At 41.9% G+C, this 20,684-nt stretch overlaps 1 protein-coding gene across 3 annotated transcripts in view; it reads left to right on the top strand.

The window, feature by feature from the left end:
- LOC143981982 (transient receptor potential cation channel subfamily V member 1-like) overlaps window positions 1-20,684 on the top strand; it is a 116,803-nt gene that overhangs the window by 82,390 nt on the left and 13,729 nt on the right. For all 3 annotated transcript variants that reach the window (XM_077480277.1, XM_077480276.1, XM_077480275.1), the window contains exons 8-12: window positions 1,803-1,961; window positions 9,581-9,676; window positions 10,230-10,300; window positions 12,651-12,816; window positions 19,097-19,163. In XM_077480277.1, coding sequence (XP_077336403.1) covers window positions 1,803-1,961; window positions 9,581-9,676; window positions 10,230-10,300; window positions 12,651-12,816; window positions 19,097-19,163 — 559 coding nt within the window. The remainder of the gene's footprint in view (window positions 1-1,802; window positions 1,962-9,580; window positions 9,677-10,229; window positions 10,301-12,650; window positions 12,817-19,096; window positions 19,164-20,684) is intronic.

The raw sequence follows: 20,684 nt of genomic DNA, 5'->3' as shown, positions 1-20,684 counted from the left end.
GGTAAGCCTAGGTTAAGGCTTACCTGTAGGTCCAAGCAATATCTCCTAAACCTATATGGTTTAGGAGATATTTGCCCGAAAACGGGCACCGCGTCTACGGCGCATGTGCCATAGACAGCGGCGCGCAAGCACACTGAGCGCGGCATTTCCAAGAATGGAGCAGCCGCGCGTGTCGACTCCCGTGCGCATGCGCGGGAGTGACGTCATCGCAGCTTCGCCGAATGACAGCGGCGGAGCTGCGAGACGCCACCAGCAAGATGGATGCGGCGGACTACAGGGGACAGCGGCGACTTCGCTGGCTCCTGTGTCAGGTAAGTGACACATAATGGACTACTATGCGATGCATAGTAGTCCATTATGCTTTGCCTTTGCAGGGAATGAAAGAGGAAGGAAACTCATCAGGGTTTACTTCCTCTTTAAAAATCTGTCTAGAGTGTTTTTTTTATTGACTTTCTTTCCCCCAGGTGAATGGGTGGGGGTACGATGTACCCCATACTTATTCACATAGGAACTAGGAAGTTCTAGGAACTGGGTCCAGCGGAGTTCCAGAGGGAAGATTTAAAACATGTTCTATTTCCATAATCCGTCTGATTTTTGGACAGCAAAGGTCCGATGGAACCCACACACGATCGAATTGTCTGACAGATTCGTTCCGTCGGACCTTTGCTGCCAAAAAGTCCGGTTGTGTTTAAGTGGCATAAGTGAAAAATACAAAAGAGTCAGGTGGAATATTGTCAGCCTAACAGTGACCCCATCCTATCAGATGAATATTGTACAATAACTGGCAATGCAGATTCCTCTATCCATTTTTGTTTTGCATAGATGGAGGAAGCTTTTATATTTCTCTTGTTGAGCCTGGGAGGCTAAGTAAGAAAAATAAATGTTAGCCATTCATTTGCAGATTTCTCTTGTTCAGTCCAGCAGGCTTCATACCAAACAACATGGATGAAGGGATCTGCACTGCTGGCTGTTATATTTCGACAGCCACAATACCAGTGGCTATCTGAATACCTGAACAATGACTGCATTTGATTAGATGCCGTCAATCAGTCAATCTTGGATACATTGTATGCAAAGGATACATAGTTAGTAAGGTTGAATAAAGACGCCAGTCCATCCAGCTCAACCTGAATACATAGTTATTTATCACTCGAAGTGGGTGTCATCACTGCTTTACTGATTAATATTGTAACTTCTATATGTCCATCCCCATGAGTAAGCTCCGATAGGTGGAGTGAAATGCATTGGGGACGTGGAGTGGCGGTGGTCCAGGCTGAAACTCATATTCACTATCACACAGCTGACTTTGACTTGATGTGTGGCTCCTGGGATCACCTGTCATTTTCTATATTGACTATCTTAGTCTGTGACAGTTCTTTAGATATTGATATTGGATTAAAAAAAAACATATGTGTTGATACCTGTACTACTGTACAATTGGAAATAAGTGCCGCAATCACATACCTGCAATACTTTTATTTTTTCCTTGAGAGATTACAGTTTTATAAGCACTGTTTTCTGCTGCATGCTTTTTTGCTTTCAACTAGAAGAGAAAATACCCGAAGAATATTTAATGCTCCCCTATTCTCACAACAGCTATTTAATTTGCACAGGACAAATGAACATGCAGTTTTGAGTGGGAGAAAAGCTATTTTCTTTTATAAATAACAAACCCTGACAGTAACATTTCTCTTATTTCTCTATTTTCTGTTAAATATATAATTTAAAATGTTGTATCTGTCATGTCTTTTCAATAAGTAAAAAACAACTATCACATTGATATTCCTGATTTCTTTCTCCAGAATCGGCATGAAATGATAGTGCTGGAACCCATCAACCATTTGATGCAGGAAAAATGGGATTCTTATGCTGGCAAGATATTCTGTGTGAAGTTTTGTCTCTATGTTTTGTACATGATCATATTCACAGTGACAGCGTATCACAGACCACTTGAAGGACAGGTAAGAAATGATACAAAATGTATCTACATGTGCAGGGGAAAAGTGTAAGCCAGCAGTGGAACGATCTGCTAGATATGGGGAGCCTTATTTAAACCACATAATTGGGGACATTGATGAAAATCACCTAGGGGTATATTTATAAAGCAGTAAATTAATCAAACTGCTAATGAACTGTGTATTAAAACACATTCACCAGAAAGATTTACCTGTAGTAAATGTCACATTTACAACTTAGTGACCCTTAAAGGGATTATAAAGTCAGAAGGTTTATTATTTTAATGCATTCTTTGCATTAATATAAAGCTGTCTGTGTGCAGCAGCCCCCCCCCCCCAATACTTACCTGAGGTCCCTCTCTGTCCAGCGATGTCCACTAGTGTCTCAGCCTTCTGAGATTCTCCCTCCTATTGGCTGCTGCTGCTGTCAATCAAAGTCAGCTAGCCAATCAGGAGAGAGAGGGGGTGGGGCCAGGTCATGGCTCCATGTCTGAATGGACACAGGGAGCTGTGACTTGGCTCGGGTGCCCCCATGGGAAGCTGCTTGCTGTGGGGGCACTGAACAGGAGAAAGGGGCTAGGAGCTCCGAAGAGGCACCCAAGAAGAGGAGGATCTGGGCTGCTCTGCTCAAATCCAGTGCAACAGCGGAGGTAAGTATAACATGTTTGTTATTATTATAGGAAAAAAATAACAAGACTTTACAATCATTTTAATGCAGTCCAGCCCAAGTTTTTTGGGGTTTTGCATTGTGTGGGGTGGGGAGTGGGGGTTAATTAGAACGTCTATACATTTTTAAAGCAATCTGTGTCCATGTTTTGGAAGATGTTGTAGACACTCTAGAATCCTCTCACACCTCTGCCTTGTTTTTACATGATGGCATATGGCAATGGGTGGGCACGTGTTCTACATCAGGTCCGCCTCCCCTGTGATTTGTCATTGACCTAACATGGGCATTGCCATATCTGGGTAATGGCTCCAACGTGCATCCCTCCCCCTTTGTTTACATTCAGCTTTTCGCCTGGGAATCTACCAGCTAGTAGCTGAATGTGGCCACACATGAGTCGGTTGCTAGGAAGCTAGTGATCACCAGCATTCCTAACAAATATGAGCCCTGTTCTGGAAGCTAAAAAAATCACATGCCTGACGAAGCGTTCCTGCGTGACTCCAAAATGTTGCACTCTCCTTGTGTTGTGATCATGCAATAAATGATCCATTTGGATGCTACTTTGTGTTGATCTATGGTGTGCTGGTAAATATCTACTTTGTGACTTGAACCAGTATCCAGCTGGTTGTTGCTCCAGCACCCAAACTTTGAGAGCTTATCCAGGAACATGTGCGAAGGGGGAATATGAAGAATTACCTGTGTGTGAAGCTGTCACATTGATAACAAGTTCCAAGCACAATGTGCCTCACTCTGAGCACTGGCAATGTTTAACCTATATCATTTAATAATCATTCACCACTTTGTCTGATGACTGTTTTTGGGGTGTAGAAGGAACAGTAACACTGTATCAGTTTCGCCCCATCGACTACTGGTTTTTGGCACTATTGCATACAGGATATACAAAATAAAGTCAGCACAGTGTTAGCTGTTCTTTGTTTTCCTTTTACCTGTGCCAAGCAAGACAAGACCTTTGGGAGAGCTAGAATAGAGAAAAGAGCACCTACTAACCATGCATTAGTTCTATAAACAATGAGAGCAAACTAGACATGACCCCACTGTCAACGATTGCACAGGAATACAGACTGTAGTGGAGGTACACCAACTACTGATTACTCCTTGTATAGACAGAGTATTGATCCATTTCTGTTTTTAATACATTCATACATACACATATTAGGGCCAATATGGACAGGAGCCAATTAGCCTACCAGAATGTATTTGGAGTGTGGGAGGAAACCCACACAGCCACAGGGACAACATGCAAACTCCAGGCAGGTAGTGTTGTGGTTGGCATTTGAACCGATGACCTGCTGCTAGGCACAAGTGATAACCACTTAGCCACTGTGCTGCCCATTCTTTATTTATTTAGAGAGTAAAGAAACCAGGTGTATATAAAAAAAATCTGCTTATATCACAAAAAAAAAAAAACAACAGTTGTAAAAACAGATAGTCTCAACATTACAAATTAGCATGCAAGAGATAAACAAGCCTATTACATCAAAGAAATTGCAGCAAACAGTTGGTGTTCAAGGATGCCCCTTCAGTATGTTTTATACAACAAATTACATATATGTATAGTAAAAAAAAGTCATGTTTTTATTACAAAAGATTAAAAATTGTACAATTAATACAGACAAGTTGTCATCAAGTAACCAATAAAACCATAAAGGCAGTCAGAGTTTTTAAAAAGTATTTCATACCTGTTTCACGGTCACAACCCCTACCTCAGGATTTCAAATCTCTTCATCTGGAAATATGCCTAATATCGACAATTTAGGTTTATAAACATACAACATACAAAAATGCATATTGGGTGCATACAAAATATGTATAGTCCCATATCCCCCTATCCCATAGGACAAAAGGCAATCCATCAAGGAAAAAAAAGCACACCAGATGAAAACACATATGACCCCAGAAGGCAAAATACTTACAGAGTGAGTTTGTCATGGGGAGGAAAAAAATTAGACCAAAGGCAGCGAAAACACCCAGCAAGGATGGAGCACACCAAGGAAAAGATTAAGAAAAGATTCCACCGACGATATGTTGGTTCTGTGTCAAGGTATATAGATATATATATCTATATATATAAAGGGGTTACTAAACATAATGGATATAGATTAAATCACCACTTAAACATGAGAGGCAATATATCACTGTTATGATGTTAACCGATCAGTCCATATTAGTGTTAAACACGTCTAGTCAGCCATACCGACCTTCAATGGTAGGGATATAGTAGCTGAAGGTGAAAATCCATTTCAATGTTCGCGTCATGGTCTGACAGTATTTAGTAATCAATCCAAACAAAGCTATAGAAGAAAAACACCAGTCAAAGACAGCCCAGTATAATAAAGAGGCTTGCTGCATAATGGGCAGATAACACATTACCCGCTCTGTTTTCCCAAAACCATATCCCCCTCCACATATGTAGGTAGTCAAACTTAATCAACAGAGATTAGCATACAGAGAAGACCCCAGTAATATGCACATCATACAGAGGTTGCTCCCTGATATCTGCCCCGTCAATTCCATTAGCACAACAACAGTACTTGATGTGCTTCCTCCCATTTTTCTAAACTATTTAACCATTTAATGTGAAGGAACAAGCCTGAACCTGAAAACAGTCAAAGAGCAGCTCCTATGGGAGAGAACTACAATAGGCATCTAGGGCAGAAATGGAAAGGGGGCATACTAGATACCAAGTAATTGCAGGACAAAGAGCATCCTGAGGCTAATACAGATAATAGAATGGAAGAAAAGATGGGGGGAATAGTTTAGTGGGTACTGCGAGAGATAGAAGAAAAGAGTAGGTGGATATAAAGCACAGGGAGAAAGGGAAATAAGGTAAAGAAGAAAGGAGATGATCAAAAGGGGAGCATCCACTAATCCTAAAACCAAGCACTTAGTATGTCAAGAGCATGGCTATCAACTGAACGTTAAATTGGTTTATGTGACTTGATTTACCATGAGAGCATTCCCATTTTCCTGGGAAAAATTGAAATCTACCCAGTAAAATCATGTCTTTCTAAATTTCTTGCTTTCGTGGTCAGAGGTTGCAATGAGATTTTTCCATGGAATATAGCTACTAAATTTTCTCGATCAATGTTTCTTAAATATTGGGTCGGTCTCCCTCTCTTTTTTGTTTTTGTGGTTAATTCAGTACTTTTTTTTGTTTCTTATTAAAATATTTGAAAGATAAAACAATTTTGGTTCAGTACCCAAATTGGGTCATATGTATGTTATTGATGGGTTGCCACTTGACTGTACAGCCTTGTTTGTCTAAGTGTGAAATCAGTGGTGAACACATTTCTTGTGTATTTTTAATGCAGAACTGCATGAATGTATGTCTTTTATATCTGGATTTCAGCTTATAAAAGTTTTTGGATTCGTATTTATATTGGAATCATACTTAGAAATCTATTCAGCATTTGAATTATTATTATTGTTTTATTAATAGGATGCTGTGGTTTGGTTTAATTTTATGGTCATTTTTATTTCTTTGCTTGGATTTGCTAAAACTTGGTAATAATTCTCTTCTCAGCTCCTAGTACAGTAATAATTTTCCTATTTGGGCTCTAGGATTAAAAAATGTAAGAATCCCTTCTTTAGGTATTCTCTGAATAATATTCAAAATAATACAAAGCAGCACTCTGCCGTTCTTTGCTGTGAATAAATAAATCATTGTATGTTAAGCTGAGTAGGTAACATTTATTAATGAGGATCCCCATAAAATGACACTGATTAAAGATTAAAAATACATGCAAAAAAATGAAAAATGTATCAATCAATCCATGAACCTAACTTCTTTAAAGAGTTGTGTACACAGGTGTATTTTTTAGCAGCAAATCAAATGAAATCATTAAAAAGAATAATTTTAGCTCTTATAATTGATGCCTTTTTAAATGTAAACTTTACCAACTCAGTCATTCTTTATACAGCGAGAGTGTTGTTCATGACAGTCTCATTATAGATGGGAAAACCAAAGGCTTCCTCATGATGCTAGGAAAATCAGAGGGTCCCAAGAAGGGGGGTTTTGTACCTAATATAGGTAGCAGAAGCCACTGTTTTGTTATCTGCTCTTAGAAAGGAAGGTTTTTTTTAGAAATTAAATTGTATTTTGTATTTTAAAAAATACAACCTCATGAATCCCAGAGCCTCTTCCTTCCTACCTCCCTAAAGGCTAGGTTCACACTACTGCGGTTGTGATTTGGTCTGATTTTCAGTGCTATTTTGTATTACAACCTGATTGTGTTTTATTGCATTTGCGAAGTGATTTTCATGCATTTGTTATGCCAATGATAAGCATATCTACTGTGACAGGGGAAAAAAGCACAGAAATTACATTAAAAAATGCATCAGATCGCATGTAGATGCATTTTTGATGCCTTTTCTTTTAAGTCTATGGGGCATTGGAATCACACCAAAGTGGTACAGGACCCTTTTCTAAAGTCACGCAGTACTGTGCTGCATTGATGTCAACAGGCACCATTGAAAACAACGTGATTGTCATGCAATTCTGTGCAACTCAATCGCATCTGAAAGCACACTAGTGTGAACTAGGCCTTAAAGTAGAACTAAAGCCACAAAAAAAACTGTGAGCAGGTGTCTCTTCTGCAGTAAAATAAACCTACCTACCTGCTTGCAGTCTTTTGTAGAATGTAGGCATTCACATCAGCAGCTCAGATAACATTCAGTTTACATTCTGGCATGCCTGTGCGTGGGATTACTAAACTTCTGTGAAAGCACGGGAGTGATGTCATCCTGCACCGGCCAATCAAAATGGCTAAAGACCGGCATTCGGAAAAAGCGAAGGAAAAGATGCCAGTGCTGGGACCTCGCAGAAGCAGAGGTAAATATCGCAAACTTTAGTTCAGCTTCAAGTTCCAGAAGAATATAAATAGGCATATACAATTTTTAAAAATTCATAAATACTATCCTTACAGGTATTAACTCAATACAATTACAAAAATATACTATACTTTTGCTATAGTAAACCTTTAACAACTGCATCTCAGCAGCAAAAATGATAGTGATTGTTAAGCCACTCAATGACATTGCTACAATCCCCTCTGCTATATTAAATAATGTCCCCAGTGTATGTGTTTTAAAAAAAAAATGCATCTGTATACCTTATTTTATAGCGCCGCTTTGCACTCACATGACCACCTGCTGCTCTTTCTCCTGATCTGACAGCTACAGTGGGCAGGGAGAGAATCCCCTGCTGACATCAGCCCGGAGGATAAGAGGAGGAGACCAGCGGGTGGTCACGTGAGCACCGAGTGGCGCTATGAAATGAGGTACACATTGGCATTTTAAAAAAAACAACACATACACTGGGGACATTATTTAATATAGCAGAGGAAATTGTACAAATGTCATTGAGTTATGCTAGTAGTAGGAGGGAAGATTGGCACTGACACAGCTGACAGGCAGGGAGTGAGGGGGAGAGGAGGACAGAGGAGAGCTGTGGATGATGGAGTTGCGTAAACTGACCACGATGTCAGGGCTCAGCAGCCATGATAAACCGTGGTCATTTTACAGAGGGGAGGGCAGAACCAGGTAGGATCAGCCAGATATTTCAGGTGACAGAGCCAAATTACACAGCACAAGCACTGTACTGTTATTCATGCTTTAGAGCAGGGGTGGCCAACCAGACAAAGACCAAGAGCCACATTTTTTACCAAGTTACCGCAAAGAGCCACATCATACGCACGGGCACACATGAACATCATTCCATCCCTTCCTCATACACACATACTTTTGCTCAGCTGGATTTCGTGTAAATGTCACACACTGTTTTAACACTACAAAGACCACAGGCCAGTCATTTTCATCAAGTCAGTAATCTTCCTTTGAAAGTACATCCATGTGACAGAAGACAGCAGCTCATCTAATTTCCAAAATACAAATTGTCTTACAAACAGTGAACTGGTCAAGATAACAATAAACAGTTAATGGGTCTTCTAGCCTGAACTAGCAGTAAATTCTTCCAAAAAACATCACAGAAAGCATGCAGCACACACAGAGCTCTGGATAAATAAGTGAAAAGAAGCTGAAATGGTTAACAGCCAGCCCTGTGTCACACTATCAACAGACAGAGAATGTGCTGAGCAGATCTTATCAGTGTGCAGGTAAAACAGTTATTAAAAAAAAAAAGTACAGAGCAAGACAGAGGGAGAAGGGAGGACAGATCAGTAACCTGCACACTTGTGGTCATACCTTCTTGTATCTCATCGGCTTCAGATACAGCGTGTTTCTCCTTCCTCTGCCCCCCTTCAGCCTCACTCCAGTGCCTATGTATTCAAATGTGGCGGGCTGGGGACACTACCTGCTGATTGGCTGTTGATGTGTGGGAGGAGCGGAGCAGGTCCTCGTTATACTCTCATAAGCAGAGGAGTGCCTAGACTCGGGCTGCCTGTCACTGTAAACCAGCCCACTGAACCATCGGCCCAGTCCGAACGCAAGAGTCGCAATGAAACAGTCCGAACGCAAGAGCCGAATGAAACAGTCCGAACGCAAGAGCCGCATGAAACCGGGCAAAGAGCCGCATGCGGCTCGGGAGCCGCGGGTTGGCCACCCCTGCTTTAGAGGAACAGAATCCATTTATTTTTTATTTTTTTTAAGGGTTACAAACACTTTAAATGAACTATATGTATTTATCAACATTTAGGGCGCTTTCACATCTATATGCATGCGTCATTTCATATGCACTTATATATGCTTTTATGTGTGAATTAAAAACATTGTGCACATTTTAAACACTAGTGTTTTTGTGTATTATGCAAATTGAGACAAAAAAGATAAATATGTGGAAATTTATCAAGGCGCAGATGCACTAGAAATGTAGTAAATGTTAGCAAGATTTGTGTTTATATGTGACTTTAGCTACGTACAATGAGCTGGATACTTTTGTTAAAAAATCACTCCAATTATAACAGCTTTAATTTTTTTTTTAAAGCCCCCATTTCCTCTGGCAGGGACAACGAAAGACAATGTTCGTGTACTTGGAGAAATCATCATCATGTTTGGTGGGCTTTATATTCTAATATGTCAGGTATACATATGAATATATTACTTTCATTTGATGACTTATTGCTTTTCATTAAGCCTGTGACACTTAACATTTTTGCAGTCTTATCTCTGCCTTTTATTTTCCTGTGATTTAGGAACTGTTAGCACAGGCCTTGGTCAGGGTAAACATTGCTTTATTTACACTCAGTGTAGAGACTTGTGAATGCAGACAGCATACATGGTAAATGTAAACAAAGCAATGCTTACATTGGCTGGGCTTGTAATGAGAGTTCTTAAAACACATGGAGGTAATAGGCATACAAATATATAAAAAAAATATAAAATGTTTGGGGGTTCTAAGTAATTTTATAGAAAAAAATACAGATTTTTACATGTAAAGAAAAAGTGTCAACTTTTCTGTTAAAAAAAAAAGTGGCAGAATAGGCCTGGAATTTAAGTGGTTAAAGACAAAATATAAATGAACAGACAGCCAATGTACACTTTCTTGTTATTTGGTTAATTTCTTTTATCATGTTATTCAATTAATTTATTTTATCATGTTATTCAATGAATACCAATTTTCTTCTTTTTTTCAGATTATATACTTTGTGAAGAGGCGTCCTTCTTTACAAATTTTAATAATGGATGGCTACTTCGAAATTCTTTTGTAAGTTCTAAATAGTATGGTGTCAAGATTGTTATTTGTTAGCCTGTATGAAACATAACAGGTACAATAAGAAACAAATGCATGCTAACAATAAAGGGCGTATTTATGAAGCAGTGAAAATTACTTTTACCAAACATTCACTGGTGGTGAATCAGTCACTGCAATTTAAAATACCGTATATACTCGAGTATAGGTCGATCCGAATATAAGCCGAGGCCCCTAATTTACCACAAAAAAACTGGGAAAACTTATTGACTCGTGTATAAGCCGAGGGTGAGACATCCCTGTGTCCATCCCTGTGTCCCGTCCATCCCTGTGTCCCGTCCATCCCTGTGTCCATCCCTGTGTCCCGTCCATCCCTGTGTCCATCCCTGTGTCCCGTCCATCCCTGTGTCCATCCCTGTGTCCCGTCCCTCCCTGTGTCCATCCCTGTGTCCCGTCCATCCCTGTGTCCCGTCCATCCCTGTGTCCAGTCCATCGCTGTGTCCCGTCCATCGCTGTGTCCCGTCCATCGCTGTGTCCCGTCCATCCCTGTGTCCCGTCCATCCCTGTGTCCTGTCCATCGCTGTGTCCCGTCCATCGCTGTGTCCCGTCCATCCCTGTGTCCATCCCTGCCTACCTGTGCCAATCTGCAGCCTCTGTGTGCCATGCTGCACCTCTCCTCCTCGTCTGACAGACGGCGGCCATTCCACTGTTCAAAAGCCGCGCCTCCCTGTCTGTGATAGGCGGAACACTCAATTTCCCAGCAGTCAGTGTTCCGCCTATCACGGACATCCTCTCATCCTCGTCCGTAGTATGAGAATGAGCGGATGTCCGTGATAGGCGGAACACTGACTGCTGGGAAATTGAGTGTTCCGCCTATCACAGACAGGGAGGCGCGGCTTTTGAATAGTGGAATGGCCGCCGTCTGTCTACCTGATCTCCGTGACTCGAGTATAAGCCGAGGGGGGCACTTTCAGCCTAAAAAAAGGGGCTGAAAATCTCGGCTTATACTCGAGTATATACGGTACATGTTCCAGGAAGATTTACCTGTAGTGTCAGATTCATTGCATTGTGAATATGTTCCTAAATGTACTGATTTTAAATACCCTACCTTGTCTAAATTCAGAGGGCCCAGGCATTTTTCAGACCCACTTTTCCTTAATACAATTTTCTTATAAATAATTCCACAAAACGATTCAATTGTCTTTAAAGGGATTGTAAGGGTTCATTTTTTTTTTTAACTAACAAATATTTCATACTTACCTGCTCCGTGCAAGGGTTTTGCATAGACTGGCCTCGATCCTTCTCTTCTAGGGTCTTCCAGCGGTGCTCCTGGCTCCGCATCGAGGTCCCCCTCGGGGAAGCCCTTTCCATGTGGGAACTCATGCGGGCGTTAAATTACAAAAATAAACAATAGTGCGCTTGTAATTTATTTCACCTGGTGTTGGCAGATCATCTTATGAATGGGTGCAGCTTGATTATTTAGGTTTTTTTCTATCATTCACTATTACTATTTATCTTATTAACGCTGTGCGGATGTGCTCCCAAGTCCAGCTGCTGTGTCAATTGACATAGACAGCAGGACTCGGCCCCCCCCCGCTCCCACATCATTGGATTTGATTGACAGCAGTGGAAGCCAATGGTTCCTGATGCTATCAATCTATCCAATGAGGACCAGAGACAGCAGTTGGAGCTGGTGTGCCCGTCCCCATCGCTGTAAAGATCGGGCTCAGGTAAGTAAAAGGGTGGCTTTGGGGTGCTGCTGCACTAATGCACTAAAGAAGGTTTTTCACCCTAATGCAGAGAATACATTAAAGTGAAAAACATTGAGGGTTTACAACCGCTTTAAGTGCCTTTGGGGTAACCAGGAAGTGGACTAAAGCCGGCCTTAGATGATCTGATTTTTTTCCTGCAACCACAAGCTGCAGGAAAGAAAAGTTCTTGATTTCCCCATCAACGCAATCAGTGTTGATAGGTGAATCCCTCCTGTGGAGCTATTGTGTTCTCCCGATAGGGGGTATGGTGTCCCTGCCTGGAGAACACAAAGTGATTATTGCTAGTGTCTATAGCAACTGGCAATAATCACATGAAAAATCAAACATGCTAGATGTACTCAAGTTGATCTATCAGCCTGTCTGTTCATGGTTAGAATCTCGGCCGGTTCAGCAGGGATTTGAACCATCTATGGTCGGCTTTAAGGTAATCAAACAAAAAAAACAAAAAAGAAAAGGTAATAGAGGATTTCACAACAGCAAGCAGGGATGCATGTTGATGTATGTTTTAGTAAAAGGGACGAAAGTCGGTTTTAACACATATTTTATGGTGTACCATTTTCTTTTTTGTAATTTAGATGTGTTTATTTTCACAGCTTTCTCCAAGCCATTATTATTTTGAGCAGTGGCATTGTTTACCTGGCAGGAAGTGAAGTTTATGTTGCCCTCATGGTGTTTGCATTGGTTATTGGCTGGGTGAACATGCTGTATTATACCCGTGGATTCCAGCAGACGGGAATTTACAGTGTCATGATTCAGAAGGTCAGTTCTTGGAAAGTTTTTTTTTCCTTTAATCCTCATTTGTTCCCTTTTTTTAAAAAAAAAACAACTCTGTAGCATACAGTAATTGTTTGAGTAAAAAAAAAAAAAATAACTGTCTCCATTATGCCAATACACTCAGATATCATTCTTGATATCTATAAAGTTTGACACCAAGCTCTATCATAACCCAATGTCCTTAGATCTGTCTTGGTGAGATACATTCACAAGAGTCGGGCACTAGGATTTTTAGTTACTGTACTAAAATGAATAAAATAGCATTCATGACTTTTTCCCTTTTTTTTTAAAGTGTTAAAAATAAACAAAATGCAGGCAAAGTTATGATGGTAATAGCTGTGCCAATATTATGTATGCATGATATTAACATGTATCTCTTTTTAATGTTACTAAATGCAGTTAATATACCAAACAAAGACATATGAACATGTAGGTTTACAAAGCACATTACTTGAATATTTCTTGTGGTTTAAACATTTGAAAATTTAATTATTTTCTACTTCCAAGGTTTGTCTGCCCTCTGGTGGAAAATACACGCAATCTTCATTATACAGAATGCTAAATTTAGCTGGAAAAATATTTCCATAGAGATAAAAAGTTAAACGAAAACTCAAACCTGGATATAGCTGGCTGTGTAGATACATGAAATTAATTCTTTCAGCTTCCTGGAGCCCAGAGCCTCAAATGTCCTCTCCAGAGGTAGCATTATGCCTGCTTTCCTCAGTCACAAATGTGGCAGAAGTTACACCTGTAGATGGCAGTGTGGCACCTCCAGAGTGGATTTCCATTATTGGAGTCTTTAGCTATACAACTCTTGGTGCCCGTAGGACTCCCTTACCTCCCACCCCCGCTTTTCTTGTCTTAAAGAGGAAGTAAAGCACCGTTTGTTTTTTTTCTGACCGGCAAAATTAAAGACAATGTGCTAGTATGCATCACATACTAGCACATTATGTGAAACTTACTTGCAAACGAAGCCCTCATCGTTGCCGCTGGAGGCCGCATCCACTTTCACACGTCTTCCCTTCAAGTCTGCGGACTCTGGCTGTGTGACTGGGCGTTATGTTAGCTGACGGTTTCGGCACAGGGCTCTGAAGAAGCGGCACTGGTGGCCGTTCCTTTAGAGTGCATGTGACAATGACGTCGTCGGCTGCATATGCAGTAAATATCTCCTAAATGGCGCATGTCTATTATAGGCTTACTTGTAGGTACAAACAATACATGGAATTTTACTTTCTCTTTAGGCTGGACTAAAATATTGTGACAATATAAAAATGTTTATAAGAGATGTCTACATTTTGTTAATAATGTGAATACAAGGCCTTTGTGATAACTATAGATGATATAATGTCCTTTTTGTCTCTACCCCATATAGACACAGGATGACTACAAGTAATAGTAATTCCAGACCTTGACTCATTTAATAAAATCTCAATTAAAGTCAGAGAAATAGACATACAGTCATATAGACCACCACTTCTCTTTCCTGTTAGTTATGTAGAGTGAATAGAGATGACTGTGCAATCCAATTAGAACTGGAGATATACTTAGTAATCAGCACTCAGAAAAATACCTGGTTAAAGTCAGACACACCTCCACTCCTACTAGGTAATACTGTCTGTGCCAGAACATTTAAGCTGAGGGTATTGGCTGTTACTTGGCATGCAGGGGTCAAGTCCTGGTTAAAAAAGTGTGGGAACTCCCACCCAAGATCCACTCGCCCACCAAAAAAAATAATAAAATGATACGCTCATATAACTGTTACTACATAAAAAAAAACAATCCTCAATAAACATAAATACGGTAATTCTCGGAATAATCAGCATTCATTCAATTGTGCTTCCATGCAAATGTGAACATCATGTTCTGAACTTTATTGGGGAATTTTATTTTGTATATAGAGTGTTTATGTGGTAAGTTTACACTTTTCATTGAACAGAGTTTGGATAACACAGGATTAAACGGAAAGGGGAGAATGCTTGGGGAGATAGTGATGTGTTCCTGCTTAGGAGATGTATGTTAGCTTGGGGGGCTGCAAACTCTGCAGGGCTCCAACACACACTCGCTGCTATTTCAACCCTTCACATATTTCCATATAAACTTCCCTCCTGGCATTAAACTTTGCCAGGTATTGTGCTCAGCTTACCACAACTGATGTTCCTCCCTCAGCTCACTTCTCTCCCTGCATGTCCAGTGAGCAGAATAGCTGTGCTCCTCCTCTGGGTTCTCTCATCATATGGCACTGAAGATAGAGGAGGGGGGGATTCAGCGGGACACACAGAGCAAGTATGCAGGAGACTGGGGGGGGGGGGGGGTGAGGAGACAGAAAATCAGGAGGGGCCGGCAGGGAGGAGCGCATCACAAGAGGTCTGAGTAAATACAATCTCTTAGCAGCAGAGACCTGATCTACCCTTCAGCTAGCTGTGATTGACAGGTAGATCGAAGCGTAAGCTATCATGGGGCCCCCTACTGGCAATGCCTGAATGGTCAGGTGTGTGGTACTTACTATTGGGAGCTGTGTCGGCGGCTGCTGGTGTAGCACCTGCTGCACAGCTCACATTCTTCAAAGTCTTGTAGGACATGGGTGCTAACGGGAACTGTTGTGGAAAAGTACAGGAACTCCGTTCCCATGCGTTCCCGCAGGACTTGAGCCCTGTTGGCATGGTAGAGTGATTGTAGAAAGCAGCACATTTACTGAGTGGAAAAGTCATTTGGATATTCCCAAGGGAAACTCAGTCACCAGTCACCAATCATAAAATGCAGGATTACAAAACTATAGGGAAATAGAAAAGTGTGAGATGGCCTTTAAAGTGGTTATAAAGACAGATTTTTTTTTTTTACTTTAATTTATTCTCTTCATCTCCCCCTGCCAGCCAATCAAATCCTGTTATGAGGAAGCGGGGGGCAGTGTTTTGTGTCCATAGACACACATGGCCTGGCTCAAAAGGTGTGCCATAATAGGAAGCGGCTTCCTATGGTGCGACTCCGAGAAGAGTAAGAGCTAGGAGTGGGATCCTAGAAGAGAAGGATCAGGGCTGTTCTGTGCACATTTATTGCACAGATCGGGTAAGTATAACATGTTTACAGGGATACCCCACACAATGGGGTTTATTTACTAAAGCTAGAAAGTGCAAAATCAAGCTTCCAGGTTTTATTACCAAAGTTTAATTGAACAAGCTGAGGTTAGAACCTCATTGGTTTCTTATGCTGCGTACACACGATCGGACTACAAACCGCTGGACTTTGAAGCAGAGGTCCGCCGGACTTTCCGAACGAGTGGACCTGCCCACAGACGACCGGACTTTTCCGGCGGACTAGGTGCGGCGGGCAAACTGCCAGACTATGGCGGGAGTCCGTCTGACTTTTGAAATGAACGGACTTGCCCACACGTGGAGGAAAGTCCGTTCATTTTGAACGCTCCAGGTAGACGAGCCCCCCGTCCTGAGCCGTACCAGGCCGCATGCCTTCAACATGGGGGGGTACTTTGGGGAAGGGGGGTTCAGCGGCCTCCCCACCCCAAAGCACCTTGTCCCCATGTTGATGAGGACAAGGGCCTCTTCCCGACAACCCTGGCTGTTGGTTGTCGGGGTCTGCGGGCAGGGGGCTTATCGGAATCCAGGAGCCCCCTTTAATAAAGGGGCCCCCACATACCGGCCCCCCACCCTATGTGAATGAGTATGGGGTACAATGTACCCCTACCCATTCACCTGGTGAAAAAAATTTAAATAAAACACAACACAAGGTTTTAAAATAATTTATTGCACAGCTCCGGGGGGCTTCTTCCGTCTTGGGGGGTCTTCTTGCCGGACTCCTCCGCTATCTTCTGCTAGCTCTTTTACTAGCGGAGGAGCCCGGCTTTCTTCTTCTTCGTCGCCGCCGCCTGGGGGTCTTCTTCCGACTTCGGGGGTCTTGTCCCCCTCTTCAGGGGTCTTGTCCCCCTCTTCGGTTCTTCTTGCGGGGCCTCCACTTTCTTCCTATAGCTCTTTTACTAGCGGTGGCCCGGTCTTCTGTTGCCGCCACCTCTTTTTCCGACTTCGGGGGTCTTGTCCCCCTCTTCGGTTCTTCTTGCCAGGCCTACGCTCCTTCTTCCAGCTCTTTTACTAGCGGTGGCCCGGTCTTCTGTCGTCGTCGTCGTCGCCACCGCCTTCTCTTCTCTTTGTCTCTTCTTCTCTTCTTCCTTAAGATGTTGACTCGATGCTGTCTTTGGCCGCAATGACAGGGACGCGTTGTGCGGCGACTTATATAGGGACAATGAGAGGGGTCACCGGGTGATGTCCCCACCCCTTATGATGTCACAGTCCCAGAGGACTTTATAAGGTGCGGGGACATCACCCGGTATTGAGGGCACGTGGCCTGGTATGGCTCAGGAGGGGGGGGGGGGGGGCGCTTGCTCGTCCCCACCCCCTTTCCTGACCGCCCAGTGTGCGTGCTCTGATAAGGGTCTGATATGGGCTTTGGGGGGGCCCCCACGCAGTTTTTTTGGCGTAGGGCTTCCCCTTTAAGTCCATACCAGGTGACGGTGCTAGCGAGGTGTCAATCTCGCCAATGGAGGCGGCGACATTGACTTCCTTCGCTAGCCCCGTCTACTTGGAGCTGCGTTCAAAATGAACGGACTTTCCTCCATGTGTGGGCAAGTCTGTTCATTTCAGAAGTCCGGCGGACTAGCACACAGACGGCCGGATTGTCCGCCGGACTCGCAGTCCGGCGCACAATTTTTGAGTCAAAACTTGTTTCTAAGTCCATACACGGGCGCATTGTCCGCCGGATAGTCTGATCATGTGTACGCGGCATAAGTGAGCCTGATTTTGCACTTTCTAGCTTTAGTAAACAAACCCCATTGTGTACTTAAAAGTGAGCTATGCCTGTATTTTCTATAAAAATTATTACACTTTACAATCACTTTAATTAAATTTATTTTAAAATGTATTTATTTTAAATTTTACAGCACTATAGCCAATATACAGCGCAGCTCTCCAGTTCTAGGGAGGCATTCCTGTACGTTCTCCCGCATGCCCCCTGGGGCACACAACCACTGTGTGCCCTGGACACAGCAGAATACATATCGGGGTAAAGCGCCAATCTTTACTATATGATCAATCACAGCTGCCACAATGTAAACAAAGTTGCTGGTTGTTGGCTCTCCTTTCCTCACACAGAGACAGCATTTAAGGAAAGGAGAGCCAATCTGTGCGGGCACAGTGAGTAAATTTTTTACACTTATAATCAGTGCAGCCCCATCAGTGCAGCTTATCAGGGCTCATCAGTGTCCATCAGTGTAGCTTATCATTGCCCATCAGTGCTGCCTCGTCAGTGCCTCTCATCAGTGCCCATCAGTGCAACCTATCAGTACCCATCAGTGCAGCCTCATCAGTGTCCATCAGTGCACATCAATGCAGCCTCATCAGTGGCCATCTGTCTAAAAAAAATTCTCAAAATTTAATGTTGGGCCAACCTGACATCATTGATGGTAAGTCCATATTTTGTATTTCTTCAAATAGACTACGATGTTAGATATATTATTGCCCATACTTGGATGAGAGTTGTAAGTGGACTTACCGTCCTTGTTGGCACAAGTAATTGTGGGAGAACATTACTCCTAAGCTCCCCCCCACTCTTCTACTGTGGGGCTGTCAGCATGCCAGGAATACTGAAGGCTGTGAAGGGATTCATGGGAAAGCCTTTGAACCATTTCTGGGGTCAAGACTGCAATGGACAGTCAGGTATAGCACTTGATCTCAGAAGATAAATACAACTAAATTAACAGCACTAAACATTTTTAAATGTTGTATTACATTTTGTTATCTGTTTCACACATGCATGGTGAACTGGTTAGGAGACCATAGGCCCTCTAAAAGAGGGGTTACTTGGTAGAGGTCTGCCTCTTAATGGGGACAGGATGGTGGAACATAAACCCTATCATTTCAGCAGCACCTTCTCCTGTACAATGGTGGTACCAAATAGCCCATCAGCTTAGCAAGGCATGAAGCTTTAGGAGGAGCGCCCAGCTCAAAGCACTCTCCAGTGATGAAAGGCATCCAAGCTGGTAAACAGGGTGTCAGGGAGCTGTTTACTTGCTTCCCCCTCAGTATGGCAACATGGGCACATACTGTACATCTGGTTGCCTAGGCTTGTGGGTAAGGATCAGTTTTTTACATAAAAAAAAGTTTTAAAAATGTGTATACATGTAAATAAAAATCAGTAATAACAAACATCAAAATGCTTGCATAAAGGGTAAAAAGAATAATAAAAATGTACTATTGTGTTACAGACCATCCTGCGTGACATGCTACGTTTCCTCTTGGTATACCTAGTCTTCCTCGTCGGTTTTGCAGCAGGTATTTATCATATACCAGGAAGTTCTCTAATTAGAAATATATTTAGAAAATCTTTGTCACAATTGTTTGTCAGTTCATTATAACAGTGCTTTATTCTCAAAAGTGGAATGCCATGCAATTCCTTGTTTACTCTTCATGGTTGGAACCAGTAGATGTCACTCTTGGCCTTGTAGTTCAGGGAAAGGCATATTCATAAATCAAAAAAGTAAATAAATGAAATGTATGTTTCTAATTTTCCCAATTATCTATGAAGAAAAAAAAAGTTTTGGCTGGTGTTAAATTTTAAAGTGCAACTCAAGATGAACCTTTCTGTGACAAAAAATTGTAAATAAATAATATGTAATAAAATTGAGCCAGCGCAAGACACTATAATAAACTCTGCCATCTAAGTCTGCCCCAAAGGGGGACAGCATCATTGTGCATGCTCTCACTGTTGAATATTTTGTTTTGCATAACATTTTATTGATATTTTCCTCAAAAATACAACAAAATAAATAGTGCGTCAGGAATATTTAGAGGTACACTGCTGACTAGAGCTGGACCAAACACCCACCTGTTCGGTTCACACCAGAACTCCCAAACATATAAAAATGTTTGACTCAAGCCTCAAACTCTATTCAAGTCTAAAGGACCTGAACTTGAAAAATCAAAAGTCCCCATTTTGAAGGCTTATACAGTTGTGCTCATAAGTTTGCATACCCTGGCAGAATTTATGATTTCTTGGCTATTTTTCAGAGAATATGAATGATAACACAAAAACTTTTCTTTCACTCATGGTTAGTGTTTGGCTGAAGCCATTTATATTCAATCAACTGTGTTTATTCTTTTTAAATCATAATGGCAACAGAAGCTACCAAAATGACCCTCATCAAAATTAGACATACCCCAGTTCTTAATAGTGTGTATTGCCCCCTTTAACATCAATGACAACTTGAAGTCTTTTGTGGTATTTGTGGATGAAGCTCTTTATCTTCTCAGAGGGTAAAGCTGCCCATTCCTCTTGGCAAAAAGCCTCCAGTTCCTGTAAATTCTTGAGCTGTCTTGCATGAACGGCACCTTTGAGATCTCCCTACAGTGGCTCAATGATATTGAGGTCAGGAGATAAAGATGGTCACTCCAGAACCTTCACTTTATTCTGCTGTAACCAATGAAAGGTCTACTTGGCCTTGTGTTTTGGATTATTGTCATGTTGTTATGTTCAAGTACGTCCCATGCGCAGCTTCCTGGGTGATGAATGCAAATGTTTCTCCAGCATTTTTTGATAACATACTGCATTCATCTTGCCAACAATTGTGACCAAATTTCCTGTGCCTTTGTAGCTCACACATCCCCAAAACATCAGCAGTCCACCTCTTTACCTTTCATCATAGGCCTTGTTGACTCCTCTCCAAATGTAGCATTTATGGTTGTGGCCAAAAAAGCTCAATTTTGGTCTCACCACTCCAAATGACTATGTGCCAGAAGGTTTGAGGCTTGTCTCTGTGTTGTTTGGCGTATTGTAAGCGGGATACATTGTGGTAT

This window comes from Lithobates pipiens, unplaced genomic scaffold, assembly GCF_037356315.1.
Source record: "Lithobates pipiens isolate NorthernLeopardFrog02 unplaced genomic scaffold, aLitPip1_a1.2 Scaffold_16, whole genome shotgun sequence".
In the NCBI taxonomy this organism is placed as follows: Eukaryota; Metazoa; Chordata; class Amphibia; order Anura; family Ranidae; genus Lithobates; species Lithobates pipiens.
This window is presented reverse-complemented; position numbering and strand designations above follow the sequence as displayed.